This window comes from Lactuca sativa, chromosome 9 (assembly GCF_002870075.4).
Source record: "Lactuca sativa cultivar Salinas chromosome 9, Lsat_Salinas_v11, whole genome shotgun sequence".
Lineage (NCBI taxonomy): Eukaryota > Viridiplantae > Streptophyta > Magnoliopsida > Asterales > Asteraceae > Lactuca > Lactuca sativa.
Window position 1 is genome coordinate 54,577,003 of NC_056631.2, and position 26,885 is coordinate 54,603,887.

General features: G+C 36.7%; 1 protein-coding gene across 4 annotated transcripts; it reads left to right on the forward strand.

Moving 5' to 3' along the window:
- The first annotated feature begins 274 nt into the window (after positions 1-274).
- LOC111903862 (GDSL esterase/lipase EXL3) lies at positions 275-26,885 on the forward strand. 4 transcript variants are annotated; one of them, XM_042898684.2, is made up of 6 exons: positions 275-627; positions 896-1,026; positions 1,190-1,423; positions 2,338-2,593; positions 24,783-24,881; positions 24,945-26,885. In XM_042898684.2, exons 1-6 carry the CDS (start codon positions 306-308, stop codon positions 25,106-25,108), a joined length of 1,206 nt encoding a protein of 401 aa, XP_042754618.1. In that variant the 5' UTR covers positions 275-305; the 3' UTR covers positions 25,109-26,885. The 4 variants fall into 4 exon arrangements, with proteins under 4 accessions (XP_042754618.1, XP_042754619.1, XP_023755382.1 ...); XM_042898685.2 differs by having other exon boundaries at positions 24,960-26,885; XM_023899614.3 differs by lacking the exon at positions 24,783-24,881 and having other exon boundaries at positions 24,924-26,883.

Consider the following 26,885-nt stretch of genomic DNA (forward strand, 5'->3'; position numbering starts at 1 on the left):
AGATATTTAGAACAAACACATTAACTTTTTAGAGTTAAAACTATAGAAAATTCATTTCTTTCCGTTCATGATGATTTTTGTAGTTATCTACGTTGAAAATTGAAATCCACAACAAGAAATTATGCTATTAGTTTACTTAAAATGAAAAAAAATGATTGTTGATCATAAGAATAAGAAGAAATAATATTAAAAAAAAAATCACAAACATATGACAGGGTTATATAGTTAGTTGGATATGTGTGTATTTAATGCTCTTAAATATAAGTTTGAAAAGAGCATTTCTTAAGAACTTACCGAAAATAGCAATGCAAGTCTTCCTCCTCCTCCATAGACAACTTTCTCTTCTTCTTCTTCTTCCGCTTCTACTTTTGCTGCAGTTGCAGTGTAGTGGCATGAGCAATGATTCAAATCAGTCACCATGTGATTTAGGAAAACGTTGTCGTTTGAATGAGGGTACTCATGTAGTGCCAGCAGTGATAGTGTTTGGAGATTCAGTAGTAGATACAGGAAACAACAATAATTTAGCGACAGTTTTCAAGGTGAATTACCCTCCTTATGGAAAAGACTTTTATGGAGGTCAACCCACCGGCAGGTTTTCTAATGGCAAAGTTCCTCCCGATCTCATTGGTATATACATACATACATACATACATATGCTTGTATATTGATATCTTTCTTTTTATTAATTTTATATGATCTAATTATTAACCTCTAAATAGTAGTCGCTTAAAAACTATATATGTATATGTAAATTATACTTAAAGTAATGTCGTTGATGAGGGCAGTTTTGGAAGAGAATTAAGATATGCATATTGTGTAAATGATGACAATATTTAGCATGTTCTGAATTCTCTTATTTATAGTTTATTGATGTAATTACTCCCATAATTTACAGTTGAAGAACTAGGAATCAAAGAAGTATTGCCACCTTATCTTGGCCCAAGACTACCGATCGAAGATCTAAGAACCGGAGTGAACTTTGCATCGGGAGGTGGTGGATATGATCCTCTTACGTCTCAGCTTGCTGTACGCATATACGGATATGATAATTAATTACTTAACTAATATTTAATATTTAGTATCGTTCATAACTTCATATATTAAAGACTAAATATATTAGATTAGATATGTGTGAATTTATGATTGTGTGAATTTACTTATTTGCCCATGAATGCATGTGTACGTACAGTCGGTGATATCACTTCCGGGACAAATAGAGTTGTTCAAAGAATACTTGGAGAAGGTGAAGTCGATGGCAGGTGAGGAAGCAATAAATGATATATTAAGCAAAGGATTGTTCGTTGTGGCAACAGGGAGTAATGACGTCACCAATACGTATTTTAATAACCCTCTACGAAGATACCACTTTGACTTTGAATCCTACTCTCGTCTTCTGGTGGACTCTGCTTCCTCATTCTTACAGGTAACTACTATATATGGTTTAATTACTGTGATACATATATATAACATGACACGATTTAGTACATCAATTAGCCAAACAAAATGGATAAATTCTAGATGGATCCATCGGGTCGGGTTGGTTTTCCATAGTTTTTTCATTTTACTAATAATATGTTTAAAATGGACCCAATATCATAGTTCTTCAACCTTCTTACTTGGGGATTGTTGTTCATTTGTTCTTGACTATTTAGATAAAATCTTTAATTAGACAATATGGATTAAACTACTAGTATGGATTGGTTTTGATAAAATTTGAATTATTATTTTGGATTTATGATTAGTTTTGGTTAATGATACAAAAACGAAATAGACCAAACACTGAATAACAATTATTTATTTATATTTTTTACTTATAATATATATATATATATATATATATATATATATATATATATATATATATATATATATATATTTAATGATTTGTTAACTTATTAGAATTGTTTTTAGATTTAATTAGAAAGCATGTACCATATAAAAAAGTCTTAATTAATAGTATAAATTTTGATTAACAAATCATTAGTTTTTTTTAGTTCACTAAATGGGCATATAATATATACTTTTTGGATTTTAAATTTGATTAATCAAGCTTATTAATGTTAAAAGTCAATTTTTTTTATGTTTTTTATTTTTTATTTTTATAAACATTTTTACTCTTGAAAACCGAATTGTAAAATCCAATCCAACCTAATTATGTTTGGTTGGTTTAAATCAGATCTTAATCTGGTTTGGCCTATTTAGATCTATGTTTTGAAAACTAAAATCAATTTGAATTCACTTAATCGGATCAGATCGAATCGATCCATTCAAATGAACACCATCTATTCATACCTATTACATTAAAGGACACTAACTTCATGGTTGAAAAATCAACAGGATTTATACAATTTAGGTGTTCGAAGAATCGGAGTTTTCAGTTTACCACCAATAGGATGTCTACCTTCACAAAGAACATTAGTAGGAGGAATACAAAGAGAATGTGTTAAGAACTACAATGAGTTGGCAGAATTATTCAACACCATGCTATCAATGGAGATTAATTCTTTAAGCCAGCGTCTCCCTTTTGCAAAGATGGTTTACGTTGATGCTTACTATCTTCCACTTGATATGATCCAAAACCCTGCAAAATATGGTATGTTTTCTCATTCCTTCATTACAAAATAAATAAAAACATCATTATACTTTCATGCATTTTCTCCCAATTATATATTTGGGTAAAAAGGTATACAACTATGTACTTATACTCTCATAATAGTTACCAATTTAAGTTAAATTACTAAGCATAAAACATCAATGAGGGTTATAAGTTTGTAACATTAACACTTTGTATGTTAAACATTCTTCCGATTGTCATTTTGTCCCACACTGATGGTACGTTAATGTAAGTTAATTTGATAAGAATTGGATAACAAGGATATGATAGTGAGAGTATATATAAAGAAGTGGATGATAAATCATTTTATTTATGTATTTATTTGAAACAAAAAAAGTGGAAGTATAGTGATGCTTTTTTTTTTTCCTGTTATATATTCCTATTTAATCGTATTCGTGCAGATTAAATTAGAAATAGTTAAATGAAGTTCCGTTTTGGGCATTTTAGTAAAATAATAATGCACTTTTTTTTCTATTAGTACTATTTAGTATTTTAGTTGTATTTTGCATTATAATTTAGTGATAAACCTGAATGGCACTTTGCTTTAGCAAAACGGACAGGAATTTGATTAGACAAAAAATAAAATATGTTTGTACTAAACATACAAATAGTTTATAGTTACGTTCTTTTAAAAGTTGTGGTAAACCACTTTTATTGTATGTAGGTAAGTCATTATATATATATATATATATATATATATATATATATATATATATATATATATATATATATATATATATATATATATATATATATATATATATATATATATATATATATATATATATATATATATATATATATATATATATATATATATATATATATATATATATAGGGAAATGATCAAATGAGAACACCTAAAACGTTGAGAACGCGAGAACAAATATATTCATTCGTGATTCCATGTATTCATTTGTGGATAAATGATAATTTTTAAGCACAAACAACAAGAATATGTTTTTTCTCTTCAATTGAAATTAAATACGTAAAAATTTATCATTTCTCCACAAATGAATACATGGAATCGCAAATGAATATACTTTGTTCTCGCGTTCTCAACCTTTTTAATGTTCTCATTTGATCCTACTCCTATATATATATATATATATATATATATATATATATATATATATATATATATATATATATATATATATATATATATATATATATATATATATATATATTAAAGTTATGAAGAAAAGGAATAGTAAACTTGCAATTTTTTTGGCAAAATTGATCCTTGTACTATTTTACCCATTTTCATGCTTTTGGTCATTGCAATCAATATTTTTACACTTTTTAGGAACATTTTAATATTTAAAGTTTGACCATAAAATTTTAACGGTTTGACAACTTTGATCCCTTTTTCTAAAAAGTTGCTAATTTCTACCCCTTTAGTTCTTTAGCCATTTTGACACTTCTGGTCCTTGCAGTCCAAACTTTTACATTTTTCACTTTTGTTCCTTGCAATCAATATTTTTACACTTTTTAGGAACCTTTTAATATTTAAAGTTTGGCCACAAAACTTTAACGGTTTGACAACTTTGATCCCTTTTCTAAAAAGTTGCTAATTCCAACCCCTTTAATTCTTTAGCCATTTTGACACTTCTGGTCCTTGCAATCAAAACTTTTACATTTTTTCATGAAAATGAAAAAAACGGTCTAGGGCAAAGCCCGGGCTTTTCATTCTTGCACTTTCTATATCTGTCATTTTATCGATTCGGAAACAACATTGAAATCTTCTGGCCCCCGCGTAGCGGGGGTAACCTTTCTAGTTAAAATGAATAAAATGGGTGGTATCGTATATGAAATGACCACTTTCTGATATTTATTATTTAATAGTTATCTATTTTTTAAAATAAACTTTTGAGTAAAATACAATTTTAGCCCTCATGGTTTGCACAAATCATCATTTGGTCCTGATATTGTGATTTCATCACAAGAAGTAGGGGTGATCATTTTGACCGAACCGGCTCTTGGACCGGACTGGTTTCATATAAATTGGTGTACTTTAGACCGATCAATGACGGTCCAGGTCCAGTCCAGTCCAGGTCCGAGTTTTTCGATTCTTGTATCTGTTGGAGCGATACAACTTTAGGTGCATATGATACAACTCGCTAAAGTTTACTGAAAGTTAGTTTATATATTATGGTTTTAGGGGTAAGTATTTTGAGTAAATCAAACCAAACTGGTTTTGCAGAAATTGGTGGACTTGGACCGGACCTGAAGCGGATCCAGTTCCGATCAGGTCTGGTCTAGAGGTCAAAATGCTCACAACCACCATCTCCAAACACCACCATCATCACTGATCACTACTAATACCACAATCCCCACTCTCTAAACACATCCCTTGAAGAATAAAAAAATGAAAGAATTGAATCGTTTACATCCTGGTTTTGGTTTTTCACATCATCAAGGAAGCTCAAAGGTTTATTTATTTAGCGGTTCTGCTAAACATTCATAGAAATGTTATTGATCTCCAGTGTAGATAAACGAATATATTACGAGAGAAAGAGATAAAATATTCTCATTAGAATTAAATGAATTACAGCTCTACCATGTATATACATACTTCCAACTACTATATCTAACTGAAGGGTAAATTATAGAATTAACCCTCAACTATTATATATGTACATAATATGACCAAATATACAATTCTATATCTAATATGCCCCCTTCAAGATGGAAGAGGAGAATAAACGTTCTACAAAGACATCTTGCACATAAGAGGAAGTAACTTGGTAGATGGTAGCAGTTTTGTGAACAAATCTGCTAACTAAAATTGAGACTTAATGGGAACTAATCGAATAGTCTGATTATGAACTCTTTATCGAAAAAAATGTAGATCTATTTCTAAGTGTTTGGTGCGTTCATGGAAAATCGGATTGGTAGCAATCTTGATGGCTGAATCATTGTCACAAAATAATAATGTTGCTTCTTTATTATTAATATCAAAGTCTCATAACAACTGTCTCAACCATATGATCTCACAAGTAGTAGAAGTAATATAGTCTGCTTCAACTGAAGAAAAAGATCTAGTAGCTTGTTTCCACGAGACTAAAGAATCACCAAGAAATATACAAAATCCAGTAATAGATCTTCTTGAATATAAACACTTACCCCAATCTGCATCACAAAAGGCCCTTAATTTGAAGTTGGGTTTAGTAGATAAGAAAATTCCTTGATCAGGGTTGTGTTTCAAATATTTCACCAAATGAAAAGCAGCTTGATAATGAGGAACTCTTGGAGAAGACATAAACTGAGACAATTTCTGAACTGAAAAAGAAATGTTTGGTCTTGTTATGTTTAAGTATAATAATCGACCAACTAATCTTCTGTATCGTGCAGGATCATCAAAAAATCACCTTTATCACTTTGCAAATTATTTCACCAAATGAAAAGCAGCTTGATAATGAGGAACTCTTGGAGAAGACATAAACTGAGACAATTTATGAACTGAAAAAGAAATGTTTGGTCTTGTTATGTTTAAGTATAATAATCGACTAACTAATCTTCTGTATCGTGCAGGATCATCAAAAAATCACCTTTATCACTTTGCAAATTATTTCTAGGATCCATAGGAGTAGAAACAGGTTTAGCTACTAAGAAACCCAAATCCTCAATCAGTTGGAGTGTATAATTTCTTTGTGAAACTAAGATTCCTTCTTTGGATTTAGCCACCTCTAATCCTAATAAATAGCCTAGAGAACCCAAATCTTTGAGCTTGAATTTTTCACTTAGTTGCTGCTTAAGAAACTTTATTTCTGTAGTTGATGATCCAGTAATCAAAATATAATCTACATATACTAAAAGAGCAACATAATTGGATCCTGATCCTTTGAAAAACAAAGAGTAATCTGACTTTGATTGAGTAAATCCTAGAAATAACATGAATGAAGAAAATTTCTCAAACCATTGTCTTGAAGCTTGTCTAAGACCATATATGGATTTGTTGAGTTTACATGCCAAAGAAACATTGCTAGGATATTTGTCCTTCTGGATTTTGAAACAAGGTGGTATTTCCATGAAAACTTCCTCTTTTAATTCTCTATTGAGGAAGGCATTATTGACATCTAATTGGACTAAATTCCATGATTTGGCAGCAACAATAGCAAGCAACATCTTGATAGTGACTAATTTAGCAACATGGGTATATGTGTCAAAAAAATTCTACTCCTTCTTGTTGGCTAAAACCTTTGGCAACCAATCGGGATTTATGTCTTTCAACTTGACCATTGCTTCCATATTTCAATTTATAAACCCACCTGCATTTAACTGTATGTTTATCAGAAGGCAAGGGCATAATGGTCCAAGTATTGTTTGCTTCCATTGAGGCTCAAAATTTGCTGAAATATTTGATGGGTTTTGGTCCTAAGAACATCCTATGTGCTCATACAAACCCTAATGCTTGGATCTAGGTTTCTCTATTGTACATGCAAGTTATCCAAGACTATAAACCCTAATTCTAGCATTCAAGTAATCATATTAACATGAGAATAGGTTTAAGATGTTACCTTGATTGTTATGTAGCAATAACAATCCCAAATCTCCTTGTATTGACTTTAGAAAGCTTAGAGTCACAATTGTCACTCCTCTAATGGTTCACAAACACCATAAGCAAGAGGATGAAGAGGAGAGAGGATGGAGGCTGCCCTAAAACGTCTACAAACCCTAGAAGGAGTCATCACCACGTTTTTGAGCCTTAAGGGTTCTATATATAGTGAGGCTATTAGGGTTATCTAATAAGGAAACCCTAATTTGGATGCTTAAGCCCTAAGTAACCCATAGAGCCCTTTCCATAAGGCCTTGGACGATTTCATATGGGCTTCCCCCATAGAATTCGTCCACCTTATGATATAAGGCAATCTATGGCCCAAATTGCAATTATCTTATAATTACAATTCCAGTCCCTTAAGTTTAATTAATCTCTTTTAGTCACAAAACTAATTACCAATTAATTCTTGACTAATATTAATTAAACAATATGATTTCTCCTTTAATATATTATTCCCATAATATATTAATAAATCATATTTAATCCTTTCTCTCCATAATTCATCCTATCAATTTGCTTTGGTGAAGGCAACCCAAAAGGACCATGCACCATCGGGTCAAGTACATACCAAAATAGTTATGGACTTAGACACTAATCCAACAATATTCATGACCAAGGCTTTGTGATTTAGAGAAATCTGTCATAGCTAAGAACATCTTCCAAAGGATAAGGTGTATTGGAAGATAATTTTTGATGTATTAGAGAATTACAATTAAAATCACTTAAGTATGATGGTGGTTGTCTGTTTCTAGCAGGCTTACTAGTAGCAATACTAGGATTATGAAAAGAATTGGAATTTTGTGAATGAGAAGAATTTCCAGAAGAAAAAGAAGAATTGGAATCATGTGAATGATCAGAATGAGAATGATCATTGTTTTCAACTAGAAAAGGAACATCTTCATTTGTAGAAATGGGAAGCATAAATTCATCAAAAAAGAAGATGTCTGAACTTGAGTATTTTATTGATTCGTGAAATACAACATCTCTGGAAATGAAAAACTCATTTTTGGAAAGATCATAGAGTTTGTAAGCCTTCATGATAGGAGGATAACCAACAAAAACACAAGATTTTGCCCTAGGATAGAATTTTGATCTGTTTGCAGCCAAAGTAGAAGCATAAGCCAAACATCCAAAACTTCTTAATTGAGAATAAGATGAATGTTTGCCAAATGATCTCTGATAAGGAGTATTGTTGCTCAAAACTTGAGAAGGCAAACGATTAATGAGATAAGTTACAGTTAAAATACATTCACTCCATAGATTCAAAGGAAATTTTGATTGAAAACATAATGCTCTAGCCATATTAAGCAAATGTTGATGTTTTCTTTCCACCATAGAAGTTTGCTGAGGTTTAGCAACACATGACCTTTGATGAATAATCCCTTTTTGATGAAAAAAATCTATAAAATCCAACTCTTTAGCATTGTAAGACCTAAAGATTTTAATTTTCTTATCAAATTGAGTAAGAACCATTTGATAGAATGCTGGAATGATGGTAATAACATCTGACTTGTTTTTCAACATATAAATCCAAGTATATCTACTATGATCATCAATGATTGTAGAAAAATATCTAAATCCTTAAATAGATGAAGTAGAAAATGGACCCAAAATATCACAGTGCACAAGGGCTAAACATTCATTTTCCATATTGTTTACAGAAACAAAAGGCAGTTGTTTTTATTTGGCTAAAGGACAAATAGAACAATGAGAGAGATCTGTATTCGCAACTTTTACAGATAACAACTCTTTTATCGGTGATATACACTTATTAGATGGATGCCCTAATCTAGTGTGCCAAACATCTAAAGAAACAGAACAAATCTTGATGTCTTTCTTGTGGCTTTTCTCATCCAACATATAAAGTTCTTGACACAAATCAGCTTTTCCAATCATCTTCATTTCTTTCATATCCTGGATCAAATCATGATGACAAGTAAATTGTATCATCAATCTTTGATTCTTAGTAAGAGATGTAACACCCATAAAAATCATGCCAAATTTAAACTTTTAAAAACATTTCAAATCTATTATCCATTACAAAAATTGTTCTCAAAATTTATCATATCAGAGTATCCCAGAAACAAATTCATAAAAAGTGAGGAGCTGTATGATCACGCCTTTGCCTTGCCACGATCCCCTGATGTACCTGAAACAATAAACTGAAATTGTAAGCCCGAAAGCTTAGTGAGTTTCCCCCAAAATACCTATACCCACAATAATACACATATAATCATAAACAACATACTATGCGTCCAGTCATCCATCGGGTTGGAATACCCCAGACCCTCAACCATCTTGTTGGAATGCCAACATACTATGAGTCCAATCATCCTTGAGATGGAATACCCCAGGCCCACAACCAAAAGGTTGGAATTCCCACATACTATGAGTCCAGTCATCATCGGGATGGAATACTCACGGCCCACAACCAACAAGTTGGAATGCCCAGGTCTATTGGCTTTCACACAAAGCAGACAAGCCTCAACCGCCAAACAAACATGTGCACATATAACAGATAATCACATAACAGTTTATAGACAACAACTGATCTAACTGATTATACCACATAGCACATAATATTATCCTACCCTCTAGGATACCGAACTAACAGGTCATACCACATATCACATAATATCATCCTACCCTCTAGGATACCGTTCTAACAGATCATACTACATATCACGTAACCAGATAACAATCCAAAGGGTCGGCATTGGTGCCATAGACCCTTGAGTATAGTGAGGTTAACTCACCTCCCACTGTCGACTCGAAGATAACTCAAGCTCTCGGATTGCCAATACAAACTCCACCACCTAAATGTACCATAGAACCATGCTTGTAAATTCCCAATTTCCCAAAATGTCCCAGAAGTCCAAAAGTCAACCCTTGGTCAAAGTCAAAGTCAACTATCAAGGTCAACGGTCCATGTTGACCTTAACTCCTCGAGTACCCTCAGCTACTCACCGAGTTCCTGGCATAACTCGCCGAGTCACTTGAGTGACTCGTCGAGTTCCTAGTGTCAGTGGTCGTAAACTCCTTGGCCAACTCGTCAAGTTTTCCCCTTACAAATCGTTGCGTTCATACCTGTCCAATGGTTGAGAAAACCCTAGCCGACTCGCCGAGCCACTCACCTAACTCCCCGAGCCCACGACAATCTTCATCGGACTCGCCGAATCGACTATGCGACTCGCCGATTCCCTTTAGTCCTTCATCCATACAGAGGCTTTTTAAGCCATGCTAAGGCTCCAAATTGTAGATCCAGCTTCCCAAGGCATGTTTATCACGTAAAGTTGCAAACTTTACGTGCATACAAGGCCTTAAGGTCTTAAAATGACAAAACTAAGCTTGTAAGGGAGTCTCATACTTGAGGGAAGGCTCATACTTGTCAAAGCTGATAAGTTTATGGATCTAGAAGCTAAAGAGAGCCCAGATCTGAAGTTGCAACTTCAGATCTTGGCTCAAACACAAGAAAACCTTCCTAAAACCCACCCAAAAGAGATTTAAGATGAAATGAGCCAAGGTAACAACCTAATACCTTCAAGAGAGTGTTAACTGAAGTAGATCTATGATCCCCACGAATTCCTTGCTTCAATCCACTTGTTTTCCCCATGTTCTTCCTCACAAAGATTCTTTTTCCAAGCTTAAACACACCAAACAAGCACACCCACACGAGTTAGGGTTTAAAGTGTCAAGGGGATGTAATGGGGAGGCTGGGGGAGGCCAATAATCCTTTAAATAGGGTGCAAAACCCCGAAATTTAGGGTTTTCCGCTGCCAGCTCCTACTTGTCGAGTCCCTTCTTGGACTTGGCGAGTAGGTCACTAAAACATGTGGACCAACCCGCTACTACTCGACGAGTAGGGCAACCAACTCGTCAAGTAGACCTTGAAGTTAAGAAAAATCTTTTATAAAAATCAATACCTAAGAATCGGGGTGTTACAATTCTCCCTCACTTGAACTAAAATTCGTCCTCGAAGTCTGTCGTGGTGAATAGCTCCGGATAGTGCTCCCTCTTCTCTACCTCCGGCTCCCACGTCCACTCGGACCCCCTCTAATGCTCCCATTGTACCTTCACTAAAGGTATCTCCTTGTTCCGAATAATTTTCATCTTCGTCTCCAATATGGCTACAGGCCTCTTTGCTCATCGACTTAAATATCATCCAACGACAACACTACCTCCTGATCCATAATGCACTTTCGCAACTGCGAAACATGGAAAGTGTTGTGGATCTGACTAAGCTCCTCCGGTAGCTCTAGCCAATATTCCACCTTGCCAACCCTGACAATGATCCTGAACGGTCCAATGTAACGGGGACCCAATTTCCCCCTCTTCTTGAAGCAAATCACACCCTTCCAGGGTGAGACCTTCAGGAGTACCATATCACCCGCCTGAAATTCTAACTCAAATCGATGTCTGTCGGCGTAACTCTTCTGCCGACTCTGAGCAGTCTGTAGTCACTGCCTAATCTGCTGAATCTTCTGGGTAGTGTGCAGGACTATCGTTGTCCCTCCCATCACCCTGCGTCCGACCTCACCCCAACAAACTGGGGTGCGATATCTCTACCCATACAACAGCTCAAAAGCGGAGCGCCAATGCTGGAATGATAGTTGTTGTTGTAGGCGAACTCTTCAAGCGGTAGGTGGGAATCCCAGCTCCCACCGAAGTCAATGGCACACACCCTCAACATATCCTCGAGGGCCTGAATGGTCTGCTCGCTATGACCGTCTGTCTGCAGATGGAATGTTGTGCTGAAGTGAAACCGCGTGCCCAATTCCTCGTGGAACTTCTGCCAGAAACGGGAGGTAAATCTAACATCTCGGTCGGAGAAAATGGAGACCGGAACCCCATGGCGAGCAACGATCTCACGGACATATATGTCGGCCAACTTCTCGGCCAACGAACTCTCCCGTATTGCCAAGAAATAGGCCCTCTTGGTCAATCGATCCACGATGACCCATATAGCATCAAATCCTTTTTCCGTCCTTGGCAGCTTGGTAACGAAGTCCATCGTGATCTGTTCCCATTTCCACATGGGAATCTCTAGAGGCTGCAGCATACCATGCGGCTGTTGGTGCTCGGCCTTGACCATCCTGCAGGTCAAGCACCTCTCGACATACCAAGCGATTGGTCACTTCATACATGGCCACCAGTAACTCAAACTCAGGTCTCTGTACATCTTGGTGGCCCCCGGGTGAAAAGAGAAGTGAGACTTATGAGCCTCCTCCATGACTATCTGTCTGAATCCACCAAACATCGGAACCCATACCCGACCGCATCGGGTCAATAATCCCCGACTATCCTGCAAAAACCGGGTGTTCTCACCCTTGATCCTTTCCAACTTCTAGTTCTCCGGTCGCATGCCCTCAACCTGGGCATCCCTGATCAAGCTCACAAGTGGAGAATCCATTTCTATCCTCATACACATCGCTGGGGTGGAAGACCCAGCTGACTTGCGGCTCAAGGCGTCCGCCACCACATTTGCTTTACCGGGGTGGTAAAGGATCTCGCAATCATAGTCCTTGATTACATCCAGTCATCTGTGCTGCCTTATGTTCAGGTTCGGCCGATCCATGATGTGTCTCAAGCTCTTGTGATCCGTGTATATGGTACAACGGACCCCATACAGGTAATGCTTCCATATCTTGAGAGCGAACACCACCACTCCCAGCTCCTAATCGTGTGTAGGATATCTCGTCTCATGCGGCTTCAGCTGCCACGACGCGTAGACTATCACCCATCCTCTCTGCACGAGGACCACCCCTATACCGTGATGGATGCATCACAGAACACCACAAAATCTTCCACTCCCTCCGAAAGTGTCAAGACTGGAGCCTTGCACAAACACTGACGGAGAGTCTCAAACGCCCTCTACTGCTCAAGGCCCCACCGGAAATCCACCCCCTTCCTCGTCAGACGAGTGAGGGGTACTGCTATCTTTGAGAAATCCCGAATGTATCTCCGGTAGTACCCTGCTAATCCTAAAAAAACTCCTGATATTCAAAGGAGACATCAACACTTCCCACTGCATGACTGCCTCGATTTTGGCCGGGTCGACTAAAATCCCCTCCTGGTTAACGAGGTGTCCGAGGAACTGGACCTCTCGCAACCAAAACTCACCCTTTGAGAACTTGGCATAAAGCCGTTCTCGTCTCAGAACTCCCAACAACTCCCTGAGGTGCTCCTCTTGCTGCTCTCGGGTCTTGGAATACACTAAGATATCATCTATGAACACGATGACTGAGCGATCAGGCATCGGTCTGCAGACCCGATTCATCAGGTCCATGAATACTGATAGCGCGTTGGTCAGCCCAAATGGCATCACCACGAACTCGTAATGACCATAACGAGTGCGAAACGCGGTCTTCTCCACGTCCTCCTCTCTGACCCGGACCTAATGATATCCCGACCACAAATCAATCTTGGAGAACCAAGATGCACCCTGTAACTGATCAAAGAGATCATCTATCCTAGGGAGTGGATAACAGTTCTTCACCGTCAACTTGTTTAGCTCCATATAATCAATGCACATTCGGTGCGAACCGTCCTTCTTCCTGACGAAGAGGATCGGTGCTCCTAATAGAGAACTGCTAGGTCGAATGAACTGCTTGCCCAGCAGTTCCTACAGCTGTGATGATAGCTCCTGCATCCCGTGTGGCGCCAACCAGTACGACGCCTTGGCGATAGGAGCCGCACCCGACACAAGGTCGATCCGGAACTCGACCTCCCTCTCCAGAGGTACTCCTGGTAACTCCTCCGGGAACACGTCAGCAAACTCCCTGACCATTGGAACCTCTGAAACTGAAATCTGACCTCTGTCTCGCGTATCCACCACATATGCCATGTAACCCGAACACCCGTTCTGAATATACTACCGAGCCCTAGCAGCTGACCAAAACCCTAATCCCACTCTGGTGCCCTCGCCATATACAATTAGTTCTCCCCCACTTGGGTTTCGAACTACCACTCGATGACCCTCACAATATATCATGGCACCGAAACGACTAAGCCAATCTATCCCTACAATCACGCACTCCTCCCCCATGGGAATCGGTATCAAGTCTATCGGAAAGGATACTCCGAAAATCTCCAACTCACATCCTCGGTAGACCAAAGAAGTAGAAATACTGTGTTCGTTGGCGATGGAGACTCGCAACGGACACTCTAGCTCAGCTATTGGCACACTGAACTCCCTACTGAAAGTCTGAGATACAAACGACCGACTCGCCCCCGAGTCAAATAACACTAATGCTGGCAAGGAGTTCACTAAAAACGTACCTAATCACAGGTACAAAAGGTAAGCATATAACAAATATAACAAATGAGAATAAGGATAGAAACATACCAGCAACCACATCTGGTGCTGCCCTGGCCTCCTCGGCTGTAAGCCGGAAGGCACGAACCTGAGCCTTCGGAGGCTCCGCCCTAACTGGTCTCCCATCCGTGATCCTCAATGTAGCCGGCGCTGGAGCCTGCACTGGCTTGGCGGCTAGTAAGGGACACTGGGCCTTCATATGGCCCACCTGCTCATAATGATAGCAAAGCCTGACTCCGGAAGTCGGAGTCGGCTGCCTGCAATCCTTGGCCAGATGGACCTGCTTGCCACATCGGTGGCACCCAATCCCTGCTCGGCACGTCCCTGAATGAGCCTTTCCACACTTCCTACAAGTGCGACCTGGCTATCCCCCAATCCTGGTATCAGTGGTCTTGGACCGCTTCGGCGCCGGCTGCGACTGCGTCGAGGCCTGCCATTGTTCCCTCAACAGCAGCTCAATCTCTAACTCACGCCACCTGGCGGCCTCCTGCAACTCCAACAGAGTATCGCATCTATAAGTGGCAACAAAATGACGGATGTTAGTCTTGAGCATGCTCAGATAGCGTGTCATCTGAGCCTGCTCCGAGGCAAAATCCGGGCAAAACATCGCCCTCTCATTAAACATATAGGTGATCTTCGTCACCGTCTCACTATCCTGTCTCAACTCTAAAAACTCTTGAGATAACTGCTTAGGCTCGACCCTTGGAATGTAGCGAGCACGGAACATGTCTCTGAACTGCTTCAAAGTAACATCAGCTCTATAGTCATCCGTATACGACCCCATCATCAATCTCAACCAGTCCTTTGCCCCAGACCTCAGCAGGTTCAGGGCACATCTGACCTTCTGGTCAGTAGGGCATGAACATGTAAAGAAACACCCCTCTACGTCTGACAGCCACCTCATGGCTATAATGGGATCCTGAGTACCATAAAAAGTTGGGGTTTCGTGCTATCGAAGTCCCGGTACTGAAAAACTCAGCCCACTCCTCCCCTTGCCGCTGTTACGGTCATGGTAGCTGCAGCGACAGCTGTCTCGGAAAGGGCTGCGTATATGTCATCAATGTACTCCATCATATCAGGCTTGATAGTCCCAAACAACTCCGGAATCTAACTCCAGACAATCTCGACCACCTCCTTGCGGATGATCTCCCTGACACGGTCCTCTGTCAACACTAGCCCCTCCTGGCTGATAGCCTCAGGCGCTGTGGGGGGCCTTCTGATCGCCCTGTCCTGATCCTGATCCAGATCCTGTCACGAAACGCCTCGTAACCACCATACTGAAAATATAACAGGAAGATATCATACAATCCACATAAATAACTGGGAATCAACTCCTTACTAAACCCAAGGGGTTGTGACTTCCTTGCTATGCGTATGGGTCCTGTGCTTTCAGTAGTACGGGCCCATACTACCTTTCGCACCTACCCATATTTGTCTCAAGTATCACTACAACACCCTAACAATATACATACACATGGTGGTCGCTCAACCTCACTCCTAGAGGAAGGCTAACTGTCTCACAATTGACCTACCAGCCTCAAACAACCCACCCATCAACGAAACTTCCACCAACCCTGCAGCACTAGTGTATGCTAGTCATACATAACGCTTGACCCCATAGACTTTCGAATATCCAATCCTACCCTAAGCTCCCAATCAAACAAGAACAGAACATTATGCCAAATCAAACATTCTCAGGCTATAAGATCTTAGTTATGTATAACCACGATGCATACACTAAGGTGATGTTTGTTTTTTCTGAGGCAAAATGTCTGCAGTCTGCGGACCACATCTATAGACCTCTGCAGTAGAAGAGGTGGACCAAACGTCTGCAGTCTGAAAAAAGAAAACTGTTTGTTTTTTTAACATCTGCGGGCTACTAAAATAAACTTAAATCTAAATAAACTGACTTTTTTAAACTTCAAAGTGATTTTTTAAAATTTTTATGTCTTTGTTATAAATAGTTAATGAATCTAGATCAATTTTTATGTATTAATGTATAAAAAATAAAAATAAAAATGATATGAATTAACGTATATATTTGATAAAAACCAACAACTTTGGTTGCAAAGTTATAACTAAACGTTATAATTAGTGATCAAAGAATTTGATACATAAATGGATGGAAACAAACTTTGATTTGTTCAATTAAATCCATTAAAAACGCACCATACATATTTTCTCGAGAAATTGACGATACTGTATTAAATAATGTTTTACAAAATTTGGAAAAAAAATAAGAATATATATTGTGATTTTTTTTTCATATTTATATAAACAGCTTCCACGACTATTATTGTAATAAATCTTTATTTATAAATTTGTCAAAAATATCATGTTTGTATCGTCGAACGTTTTTTTTGTTTTTTGTTTTTTGTTTTTTGTTTTTTGTTTTTTTTTTAAGTTTTGTAATTTTTTTTTATCATTAATAAAGTTGGAAAAAATATAAATTAAAAAAAAACTTAAAAAAAATAAAGATATATATGTTTTTTTAGGCTAGAAGATGTCTGAAGATGTTAGAAGACTCTAGTCTACATCTGCGCCAAGAAGAGGGCGCACATACATTTTTAGGTCTGCAGTCTTCAAAAAAACAAACAGTCTGTGAAGGCTAATGTCTGCGCGGCGCAGACAGAAGAGGTCACACAGATCTGCCGACAAAAAAACATACACTACCTAAGCAACTACAGTAATGATGTCAATCTCATATAAAGGAAACCCTAGGCTAGCAGGCATCATGTAATAAGGAAATTATATCATGCACTTCCTGAAGATCCCTACCCTAGCACTAGCATGCTGTTCTAACATATCACATAATCAAATACTGTATGGTATTTTGGGGGTCTACTTACTGGCTCCGGTTGATCGTACACCCTACATCCTCCTTTTCTTATTTTGAAAACATTTAAAAATCATTTTAAAATCTTTTCCTTGATTTGATACTGGATTCACATGAATGTTCCTCTAATTCACTCAAAGCAAGGCTCTGATAACAACTTGTAACACCCATAAAAATCATGCCAAATTTAAACTTTTAAAAACATTTCTAATCTATTAAGCATTACAAAACTTGTTCTCAAAATGTATCATATCAGAGTATCCCAGAAACAAAGTCATAAAAAATGAGGAGCTGTACGATCACGCCTTTGCCTTGCCACGATCCCCTGATGTACTTGAAACAATAAACTGAAACTGTAAGCACGGAAGTTTAGTGAGTTTCCCCCAAAATACCTATACCCACAATAATACACATATAATCATAAACAACATACTATGGGTCAAGTCAACCATCGGTTTGGAATACCCTAGGCCCTTAACCATCTGGTTGGAATTCCAACATATTATGGGTCCAATCATCCTCGGGATGGACTACCCCATGCCCACAACCAACAGGTTCGAATGCCTACATACTATGAGTCCAGTCATCCTCGGGATGGAATACTCACGGCCCACAACCAACAAGTTGGAATGCCCATGTCTATTGGCTCTCGCACAAAGCAGACAAGCCTCAACCGCCAAACAAACATGTGCACATATAACAGATAATCACATAACATTTTATAGACAACAATTGATCTAACGGATCATACCACATACCACATAATATTATCCTACCCTCTAGGATACCGAACTAACAGGTCATACCACATATCACATAATATCATCCTACCCTCTAGGATACCGATCTAATAGATTATACTACATATCACATAACCAGATAACAATCCAAAGGGTCGACCTTGGTGCCTTAGACCCTTGAGTATAGTGAGGTTAACTCACCTCCCACTGTCGACTCGAAGATAACTCAAGCTCTCGGATTGCCGGTACAAACTCCACCACCTAAATGTACCATAGAACCATGCTTGTAAATTCCCAATTTCTCAAAATGTCCTAGAAGTCCAAAGTCAACCCTTGGTCAAAGTCAAAGTCAATTATCAAGGTCAACGGTCCATGTTGACCTCAAGTCGTCGAGTACCCTCAGCTACTCACCGAGTTCCTGGCATAACTCGCCAACTCGCCGAGTCACTTGAGTGACTCGTCGAGTTCCTAGTGTCAGTGGTTGTAAACTCCTTGGCCAACTCGTCGAGTTTTCCCCTTACAACTCGTCATGTTTAAACGTGTCCAAAGGTTGGGAAAACCTAGCCGACTCGCCGAGCCACTCACCTGACTCGCCGAGTCGACTATGCGACTCATCGAGTCCCTTTAGTCCTTCATCCATACAGAGGCTTTTTAAGCCATGCTAAGGCTTCAAATTGTAGATCCAGCTTCCCAAGGCATGTTTATTACATAAAGTTGCAAACTTTATGTGCATGCAAGGCCTTAAGGTCTTAAAATGACAAAACTAAGCTTGTAAGGGAGCCTCATACTTGAGGGAAGGCTCATAGTTGTAAAAGCTGATAACTTTATGGACCTAGAAGCCACAAGGAGTCCAGATCTGAAGTTGCGACTTCAGATCTTGGCTCAAACACAAGAAACCCTTCCGAAAACCCACCCAAAAGAGATTTAAGATGAAATGAGCCAAGGTAACAGCCTATTACCTTCAAGAGAGTGTTAACTGAAGTAGATCTTTGATCCCCACGAGTTCCTTGCTTCAGTCCACTTGTTTTCCCTAAGTTCTTCCTCACAAAGATTCTTCTTTCAAGCTTAAACACACCAAACAAGCACACCCACACAAGTTAGGGTTTAGAGTGTCAAGGGGCTGTAAAGGGGAGGCTGGGGGAGGCCAATGATCGTTTAAATAGGGTGTAAAACCCTGAAATTTAGGGTTTTCCTCTGCCAGCTCCTACTCGTCGAGTCCCTTCTTGGACTCGGCGAGTAGGTCACTAAAACACGTGGACCAACCCGCTACTACTCGACGAGTAGGGTAACCAACTCGTCAAGTAGACCTTGAAGTTAAGAAAAATCTTTTATAGAAATCAATACCTGAGAATCGGGGTGTTACAAGAGAACTCACAGAAATCAAATTCTGGTCAAAAGATGGAACATATAGAACATCTTTTAAAACAAAAAGATGATCAATTATTATATCACCAATGAGATTAACAAGGAGAGTAATCTTGTTAGGCAAAGTAACAATGTAATGAGAAACTCTTCTTTTGTTGTAAAACATAGAAAATTCATGACAAACATGTGAGTTGCATTTGGATCAATTATCCATTTCTGTGATTCTTGCCCTGAATTAATAAAAATGGAATAGCATTTACCAGTAGTTGTTCCCTCATTTGGATTGACTGATATCATATGATTGGAGGGAGCTGACATGATTTGTTGGCATTGTTCTTGAGAAAACCCTTTGAACATGTTAGACAAATCATTGTTGATGGATGACATTTGTACATTTGGATCATCATGAGAAGCAACTGCAGCAACCCTACTTTTGGATTTATAACCCGGAGGATATCCATGGAGTTTGTAACATTTATCAATCGTGTGACCTTGCAACTTGCAATGAGTATAAAAAAACAATCATGATTGTTATTCTTGAAGTTGTTTTGAGGTATGCCACGATTTTGAGTTGAAGCTTTAGCAACAAAAGCCATAGTACATCACTGTGAATGGATATTTGTTTCTCTTCTTGAATAATTAGAGAACAAGTTTGTTTAATAGAAGGCAAAGGATCCATAAGCAAGATCTGACCTCTGGTTTGGGAGAATGAATCATTCAATCCCATTAAGAAATTCATTATGTGTTCATTGTGGAAATACTACTTGATTTTCTCAACACCACCACAATCACATGTGTTACAGGTATAATTAGGTCTGAAATTAACCAGTTCATCATTAATTGTTTTGAGTTTAGTGAAGTAAGTAGCAATCGAATCTTTATTATGACTGAGATATGATAATTCTCTTCGAATTTGAAAAATTCTCGGTCCATTACTCTGCTGGAAACGATCTTTCAAATCATTCTAGATTTCAAACGCACTTTCAGTAAACATGATACTAGCTGAAATTTCTTTGGATACTGAGTTTAAAATCCAAGATATTACCAATTTGTTATTGCACATCCATGCATTGAAATTAGAAACTTCAGACGAGCTTGGCTTTGGAAGAGTTCCATCAATAAATCCGGTCTTGTTCTTCACATATAATGTGATCTGCATTGCTTGGCTCCATGAATTGTAATTCTCTCAAGTAAGTAATTGTGAAACGAGAACGAATCCAGGACTATCGGAATGATGAAGATAATACGGATGTGTTCTATCATCCATGGGAGAAAGAATAGATCCAGAACTAGAACCAGAATTGGTTGACATGATGAAATAGCACAATCAACGAAGAACATAAAGAAAATATGATTGAAAACAAGAATCGAGAAAACAAAATTGAATGAAGATTCAATCGGAATATGAAATTGTAATCGGAAGCTCTGATACCATATTATGAGAGAAAGAGATAGAATATTTTCATTAGAATTAAATGAATTACAGCTCTACCATCTATATACATACTTCCAACTACTATAACTAACTGAAGGGTAAATTACAGAATTAACCCTCAACTATTATATATTTACATAAAATGACCAAATATACATTTCTATATCTAATTGAATACCTCTAGTGGTCATTTCATTGAACATTTGGAGGCGTAACCCAAATTCCTAGTAGAAGAAAGCGCTGCAACTAGAAAATTATAGACTTTAGGACCAATATCAGGAATCAAGAATCTATCATTGTTAAATACCGAGAGAGAGAGTTAAGATCCCTTTTAACCGTGATATGTTATGCGATAATCGAACCGTAGATGGAAGGATTGTGTTGAATTTTAAAAGTTTTGAATCGCTTCATTTGCGTATCAACAATGGCGGATTGGGGGAGATGGAAAGATACTTTAGAATGGATTGATAGTAAATGGAAAAGTAGATGAATCCTGGTTGTTGAGAGGTCCAGTTGAAGAAGCCGAGTGCGAGTTGAAGCTAGATCCGCCGGTAATCTCCGTCGGTAATCCGGCTTCGACGATACTTTTTTGACCATCAGAGGCGACGATGGAGATGCTAGGAGGGTGCCGCCTCCATCAATCGGTTGTTGAAGCGCATCAGAATACGATGGAGATGCTAGGAGGGTGCCGCCTCCATCTCCGTCGGTATTTGTTTTAAAATTTACAGAAATGGCCCCTATGTTTATCAACAATGTCAAATAAAGCAGGAAGTTAGAAAAGGGTGTATTGGTCTTTTCATATACACTAGGTGTGAGACCCGTATATTATATGAGTTTAATAAAAATAAAAATTTAATATCAATATATAAACATTAAACATTTTATAAAGTAATTGACAAAAAGAAATCAATATATTTGTAACATTTATGTGAATTTATTTTCAATTTAATATAATGATAACTTTATATGAATATAATGAGAACATTCCATATATAACGGTAAATTCTAGGAATTTAATGTAAGAAAATCAGAAACCCCAAAAAGTGAAAAAAAAATAAGAAAAAAAAAACACAAAAAGCCATGTGGCAAAATGAATAAGAAGAAGACATATGACAAAATGATTTTCATTTATTAGGCTAGATTTAAGGGTGGAAGCACACATGGTTAATTCTCAGGACCAAACACTGAAATAAGGATCCCATAATTAAATCTCAATATTAAGACAAAAACTAATGATTTATGCAAACCAAGGGACTAGAAGTGCATTTTACTTTAATTATTATGTATACAAAAATTAGAATAAAATATCAACAAAAAAAATATGATGCTATTTTTGATCGTAAAAAACATGAAATAATGTGAAAAGTAAAAAAACATATATAAATTCTAAAACAATTATTTGTATATTACATTTGAAGTTTTATTGATCAAATTATCATCCTGATTTTCTGATTACCACATTTGATCGAAAGTCAATCCCGAGTACCGTACCGAATTATCTTTACCGGTACTAGTACTGGAAATGATACTAGCACCGATACTGACATTACTAAATCCCAAACTTCGTGATTTTGGATTACCGAGTACCATCCCCTATTTTTAAATCAGTACCGGTTTCAGTATGGTATCAGTACGGGATCGAGATTTGGTACAAAACGCTCATCCCTATTACAAAGTGGTGCACACGAAAATGGGGTGGGTGGGTGTGAGGATTGAGGTTTATTTTCTATTTTAAATGTATTAGCTTATTAATAAACTAGTTGTGACACTATGTATTACATGAGTTTATTTAAAAAAAAATAAACAAGAAGATCTAACAATTTAGAAAATTTAAATTTATAAGAAAAAAAATAAAATATTAATTATTAAATTTGAAATGTTTATTTATCTTTTAAATTTAAACTAATAAATTAAACAAATAAACAACTAAAATAATTGGATTCAATTTAAAAATCTAGAAGTTATAAGGAAAGTTGCATTAATGAATCAGATATATATTTATTATTATATTTATTACATTTATGTATTATATGAAATTTAATAAAATGGAAAAAACCATAAAATGACACATAAATATATTTTAATTTAAATTTACTACAAAATAACATGTGACTTAATACATAAGAATGATAAATGGCAAAATTATTTTCATTTATTAAGAAGGATAAAAAAATATAAAATTTAACATATAAGAATAAATGAGTTATTTTAATTTTAAGAGGGACCAATTCAACCATAAACCTAAAAGACAAAATCTATAATTTTTTAAAAATTAATCCTTAGCCACGTAAAATAATAAACCACATTCTCCATTTTTTTAATTTTGTCTCTGCAACTAACGACCGAACGATACGTATAGACTCACTCTTAAAAGTAATCATTCGATAATAAAACGAGATAATGACTTAAAAGGTAATATATTATTGGATTTGTACACATTTGGTCACTAAGTTTTTTTTGTCCACATTTACCCCTTCAACTTGTTAAACTGCACATATTCAGTCAGTATGACTGGTTACTCCAGGTTAGCCAGGAAAAATGTCTTAATAGGGTAATATATTTCTCATTTTGTACACATTTAGTCCTTAATATTTTTTGTTTCAAAATAATTCATTTTTGTTTTTGTACTCATTCAGTAATTATGAATGATTTCTTTAGTTTTTTCTCACGACATCTTACGTGAGACAATCATTAATGAAGTGTGTGAGGCTATTGATGTTTATGTGTAACGTCTCATTTTCACAACAAAAAAACTTAATTTTTAAATAAGGCAAAACTCTCTAATTATAAATCTATTATTAAGAAAAAACGTTTATTCCAAAATATATTGATCGAAAATCAGAGTAATATAGGATACGCATAATCCTCAATACTGTTGATGAGTGTGTACAGTCCTGCCTTCGCCTTTCCACGATCAACGATAGAACCTGAAAACATAAATAATTTGGTAAGCACAAAGTTTAACGAGTTTCCCTCCAAAATACCCGATACAACAAACGTATTATCATGCATTACGAGTCCACACTCATCAGATTGGAATACACTGGCCTAATTAGTCATTGAACAAGAATGCTAACATGCAACAGATCAAATCAGTCATTAGACTGGAGTACACAGGGTTTGTTGGTATGCCGCCTTAACCCAACCGCTCTTCTCAAGCCTCCGTGTCTACGGCTTACACCCGGCCCACACCAGGTATCGTGGCCTACAACATATAGCACAATCGCCTCAACCTATCCCATCACGATATGGCTATCCCACGTAAGATGTCGTGAGAAAAACATAAATAAATCATTTTGCAACAAAAACAAAAATGATTTATTTTGCAACATAAAAAATATTAAAGACTAAATGTGTATAAAATGAGAAATATATTACCCTATTAAGTCATTTTTACCGGCTAACTTGAAGTAGTCGGTCATAAAGACTAAATGTGAACAGTTTAACAAGTTGAAGGAGATAAATATGAACGAAAAAAAAACTCAATGACTAAATATGTAAAAATCAAAAAAATATATTACCCTCTTAAATTATTATCCCACGTAAAACACTTTCTTTAGTTTATCAATTATCCCATAAAACTTGTGAACCTTAAATTGGATCGTTTCTGTTTGTACGGGAGCCTATCGGCGTTGGTGAACCGGACAAATTAGATATTTAAATGATATTTTTTTTTTCATGGATAAGATTTAGTTGATTTGATTTGACTTTCAAATATCTTGTCTGGATTTTACTTTTATGTAAATAATTAAAATATTAAAATGATTCAAAAATATTATTGCTATCTAGTGAAACAGTTTAAAAATGAACATGCGTGAAAGTTAAACTTAGGATGCTTTCAACCGATTTCCTTCATAACAATTTACATTTTTATTTGATTTCAACCATTTAAGCTGTTTGTCTTATTTTCCAGGTTTAATAAGACAAATCCAAATAATACATACAAATTTTGAATGCACGGATATTCACGTCATGAAAATTTTGGACTTCTGTTCATTCTTTAAAGAAAAAGGTTATTTTCTAATATTTATATTTAGGATGTTCAATATTTCAGGTTTTGATTTTTCAAACATAGGCTGCTGTGGTACAGGCACTATAGAGGTGGCATTCTTATGCAAGTACACATGTACAAATGTGTCGGAATACGTATTCTGGGACAGCTTTCATTTTACGGAGGATGCATATAGAATCATTGTTAGAGATTTTCTGAACAAAAATTTGAAGAACTTAATTATGTGACCCTAGAATCGTCATTCCATGCAAGAAGAAGAGCTATATCTAAAGTAATATATGACCTTAAAGAACTTAAATTCCACCTTCAAATCTCAAGATCTTGTAAAGATGTTGGAAGGCTTTTCATATCGTTATCTTTCGTTTTTTCTCCATGGTCACTTGTTTCTCGACCGATTAAGATTAATATTAGCATTTTTGATAGATAATAGATAAAGAACATCTATTATTAATATTCGCATTGTTGATCCATAACCATATCTGACTTTTGGTGCTTACTTACTTACCTACCTACATGTATTCTTAGTTTCTTACATAAAGGCCTACACATACTTGATTGACAAAAGGATGTTTCTAATTATACACAAAAGCTTATTGATATTATAAAAAATAAGCTTTACTGATTACAGGTCACTCGAATTGCACTTATCATCTATTGAATGTCTGCTTTGGTGCAAGTGGAGGTGACCCTGAATATCACCCAAGGCAGTAACCACTTGACTCAAGGTTACTACAATGTCATCAAACCTAGAGAGAAAGTATTGCCTATCTTTGATGGCCTCTTCTTTCAGATTTTTAAGAGCAGCCTCAAGAGCACATAATTGTGCTTTCAGTGTTGGATCAAAGATTGTAGTGCGAGAGGATGTAGGCCTTTGAGAAGAGTCAAGAGTTGTGGCCCTGAATGCACCATTCCTCACTAACATACTTTTGAGAGTCCGACATACACTAAGTTGACCATGGGCTCGGATGCAATTGAAAGCCTAGAACCACCACCAACTGAAGTTATTTTATCAATTGATGAGGTGTCTTGGATTGAATCTGACTCCAATTCCGACTCCGACTCCAATTCCACAACCATGGGCTCGGATTCCAACTCCGACTCAGACTCCAACTCCAACTCCAACTCACTTTGTGTTTCAACAATCCCATCAGCCATTTCAACCGGAGTTGGTTTAGATAGTTTTTTCCTTTGAGTTCATCTCGTCAGCTTCTTTGAAGGAGAAGAGGAAGACATTGGATTTGACATTAACATCTTAGTTCTATTTAGAGGGGATGGTTTGTTGGATAAATAATTCTAACTCAGTCAAGTCAAGTTTGACTTGAGTCTGGTAGAAATAATGGGTAAAACCTGTTACCATTAGTTTAGGAGTTAGTGGAGTAATGTTTCTGTTTTTCTCTAAGTAGTTTTGAAGTTCAAATAGAAGTAGATGTCTCATTTATTTTCAATGTAGAAGTTCCACTTTTCAGTAAGAAAACAAAGGCTTAGAAAATTGTCCCATTTTGATCCTCTGTTCTTGTTATTTATCCCCTGCATGCATCTGTTGTGTAATTTTGTCTCTGTGCAGACCCATTTCTAACACTTGGTATCAGAGCACCATGTCCGGTTTATGCCAAAATATATCCGGTACCAAACAATGTCATCTTCCAACCAAATCGTTACAAGAGAGAATGACGGAGTGCCATTTCAATGTCCGCTGTTGAATCCCACGAACTACACCTCGTGGCAATTAAGATGGAATCTATAATAGATGCCCAGGAAATATGAGAGTCCATTAAACCAATAGCCGGAGAAGCTGTGGATGAGAAGAAGAACAAGTCGGCTCAAGCTTTTCTTTTTCAAGCATGTGACATCCCCAAAATCTCGGCCAGAAAAGACCGATTTTCATTTATGCTTTTAAATATTTTCAGAGTAAATCCTTTTGATTTGAAAGAGTTGCGGAATTTGTTCCCAAAAACAAAACATGATAAAACATTGTTTACCGAAGCATTTCATAAAAGAAATGTA

What these genes read in the sequence shown, in the direction of transcription:
- LOC111903862 (XM_042898684.2), top strand. Translation starts at nt 306, where the DNA reads ATGCAAGTCTTCCTCCTCCTCCATAGACAACTTTCTCTTCTTCTTCTT. An exon ending in CTCTTACGTCTCAGCTTGCT is followed by an intron (nt 1,027 to 1,189) that starts GTACGCATATAC and finishes GTGTACGTACAG; the next exon opens with TCGGTGATATCACTTCCGGG. An exon ending in TTCATTCTTTAAAGAAAAAG is followed by an intron (nt 24,882 to 24,944) that starts GTTATTTTCTAA and finishes TTTCAAACATAG; the next exon opens with GCTGCTGTGGTACAGGCACT.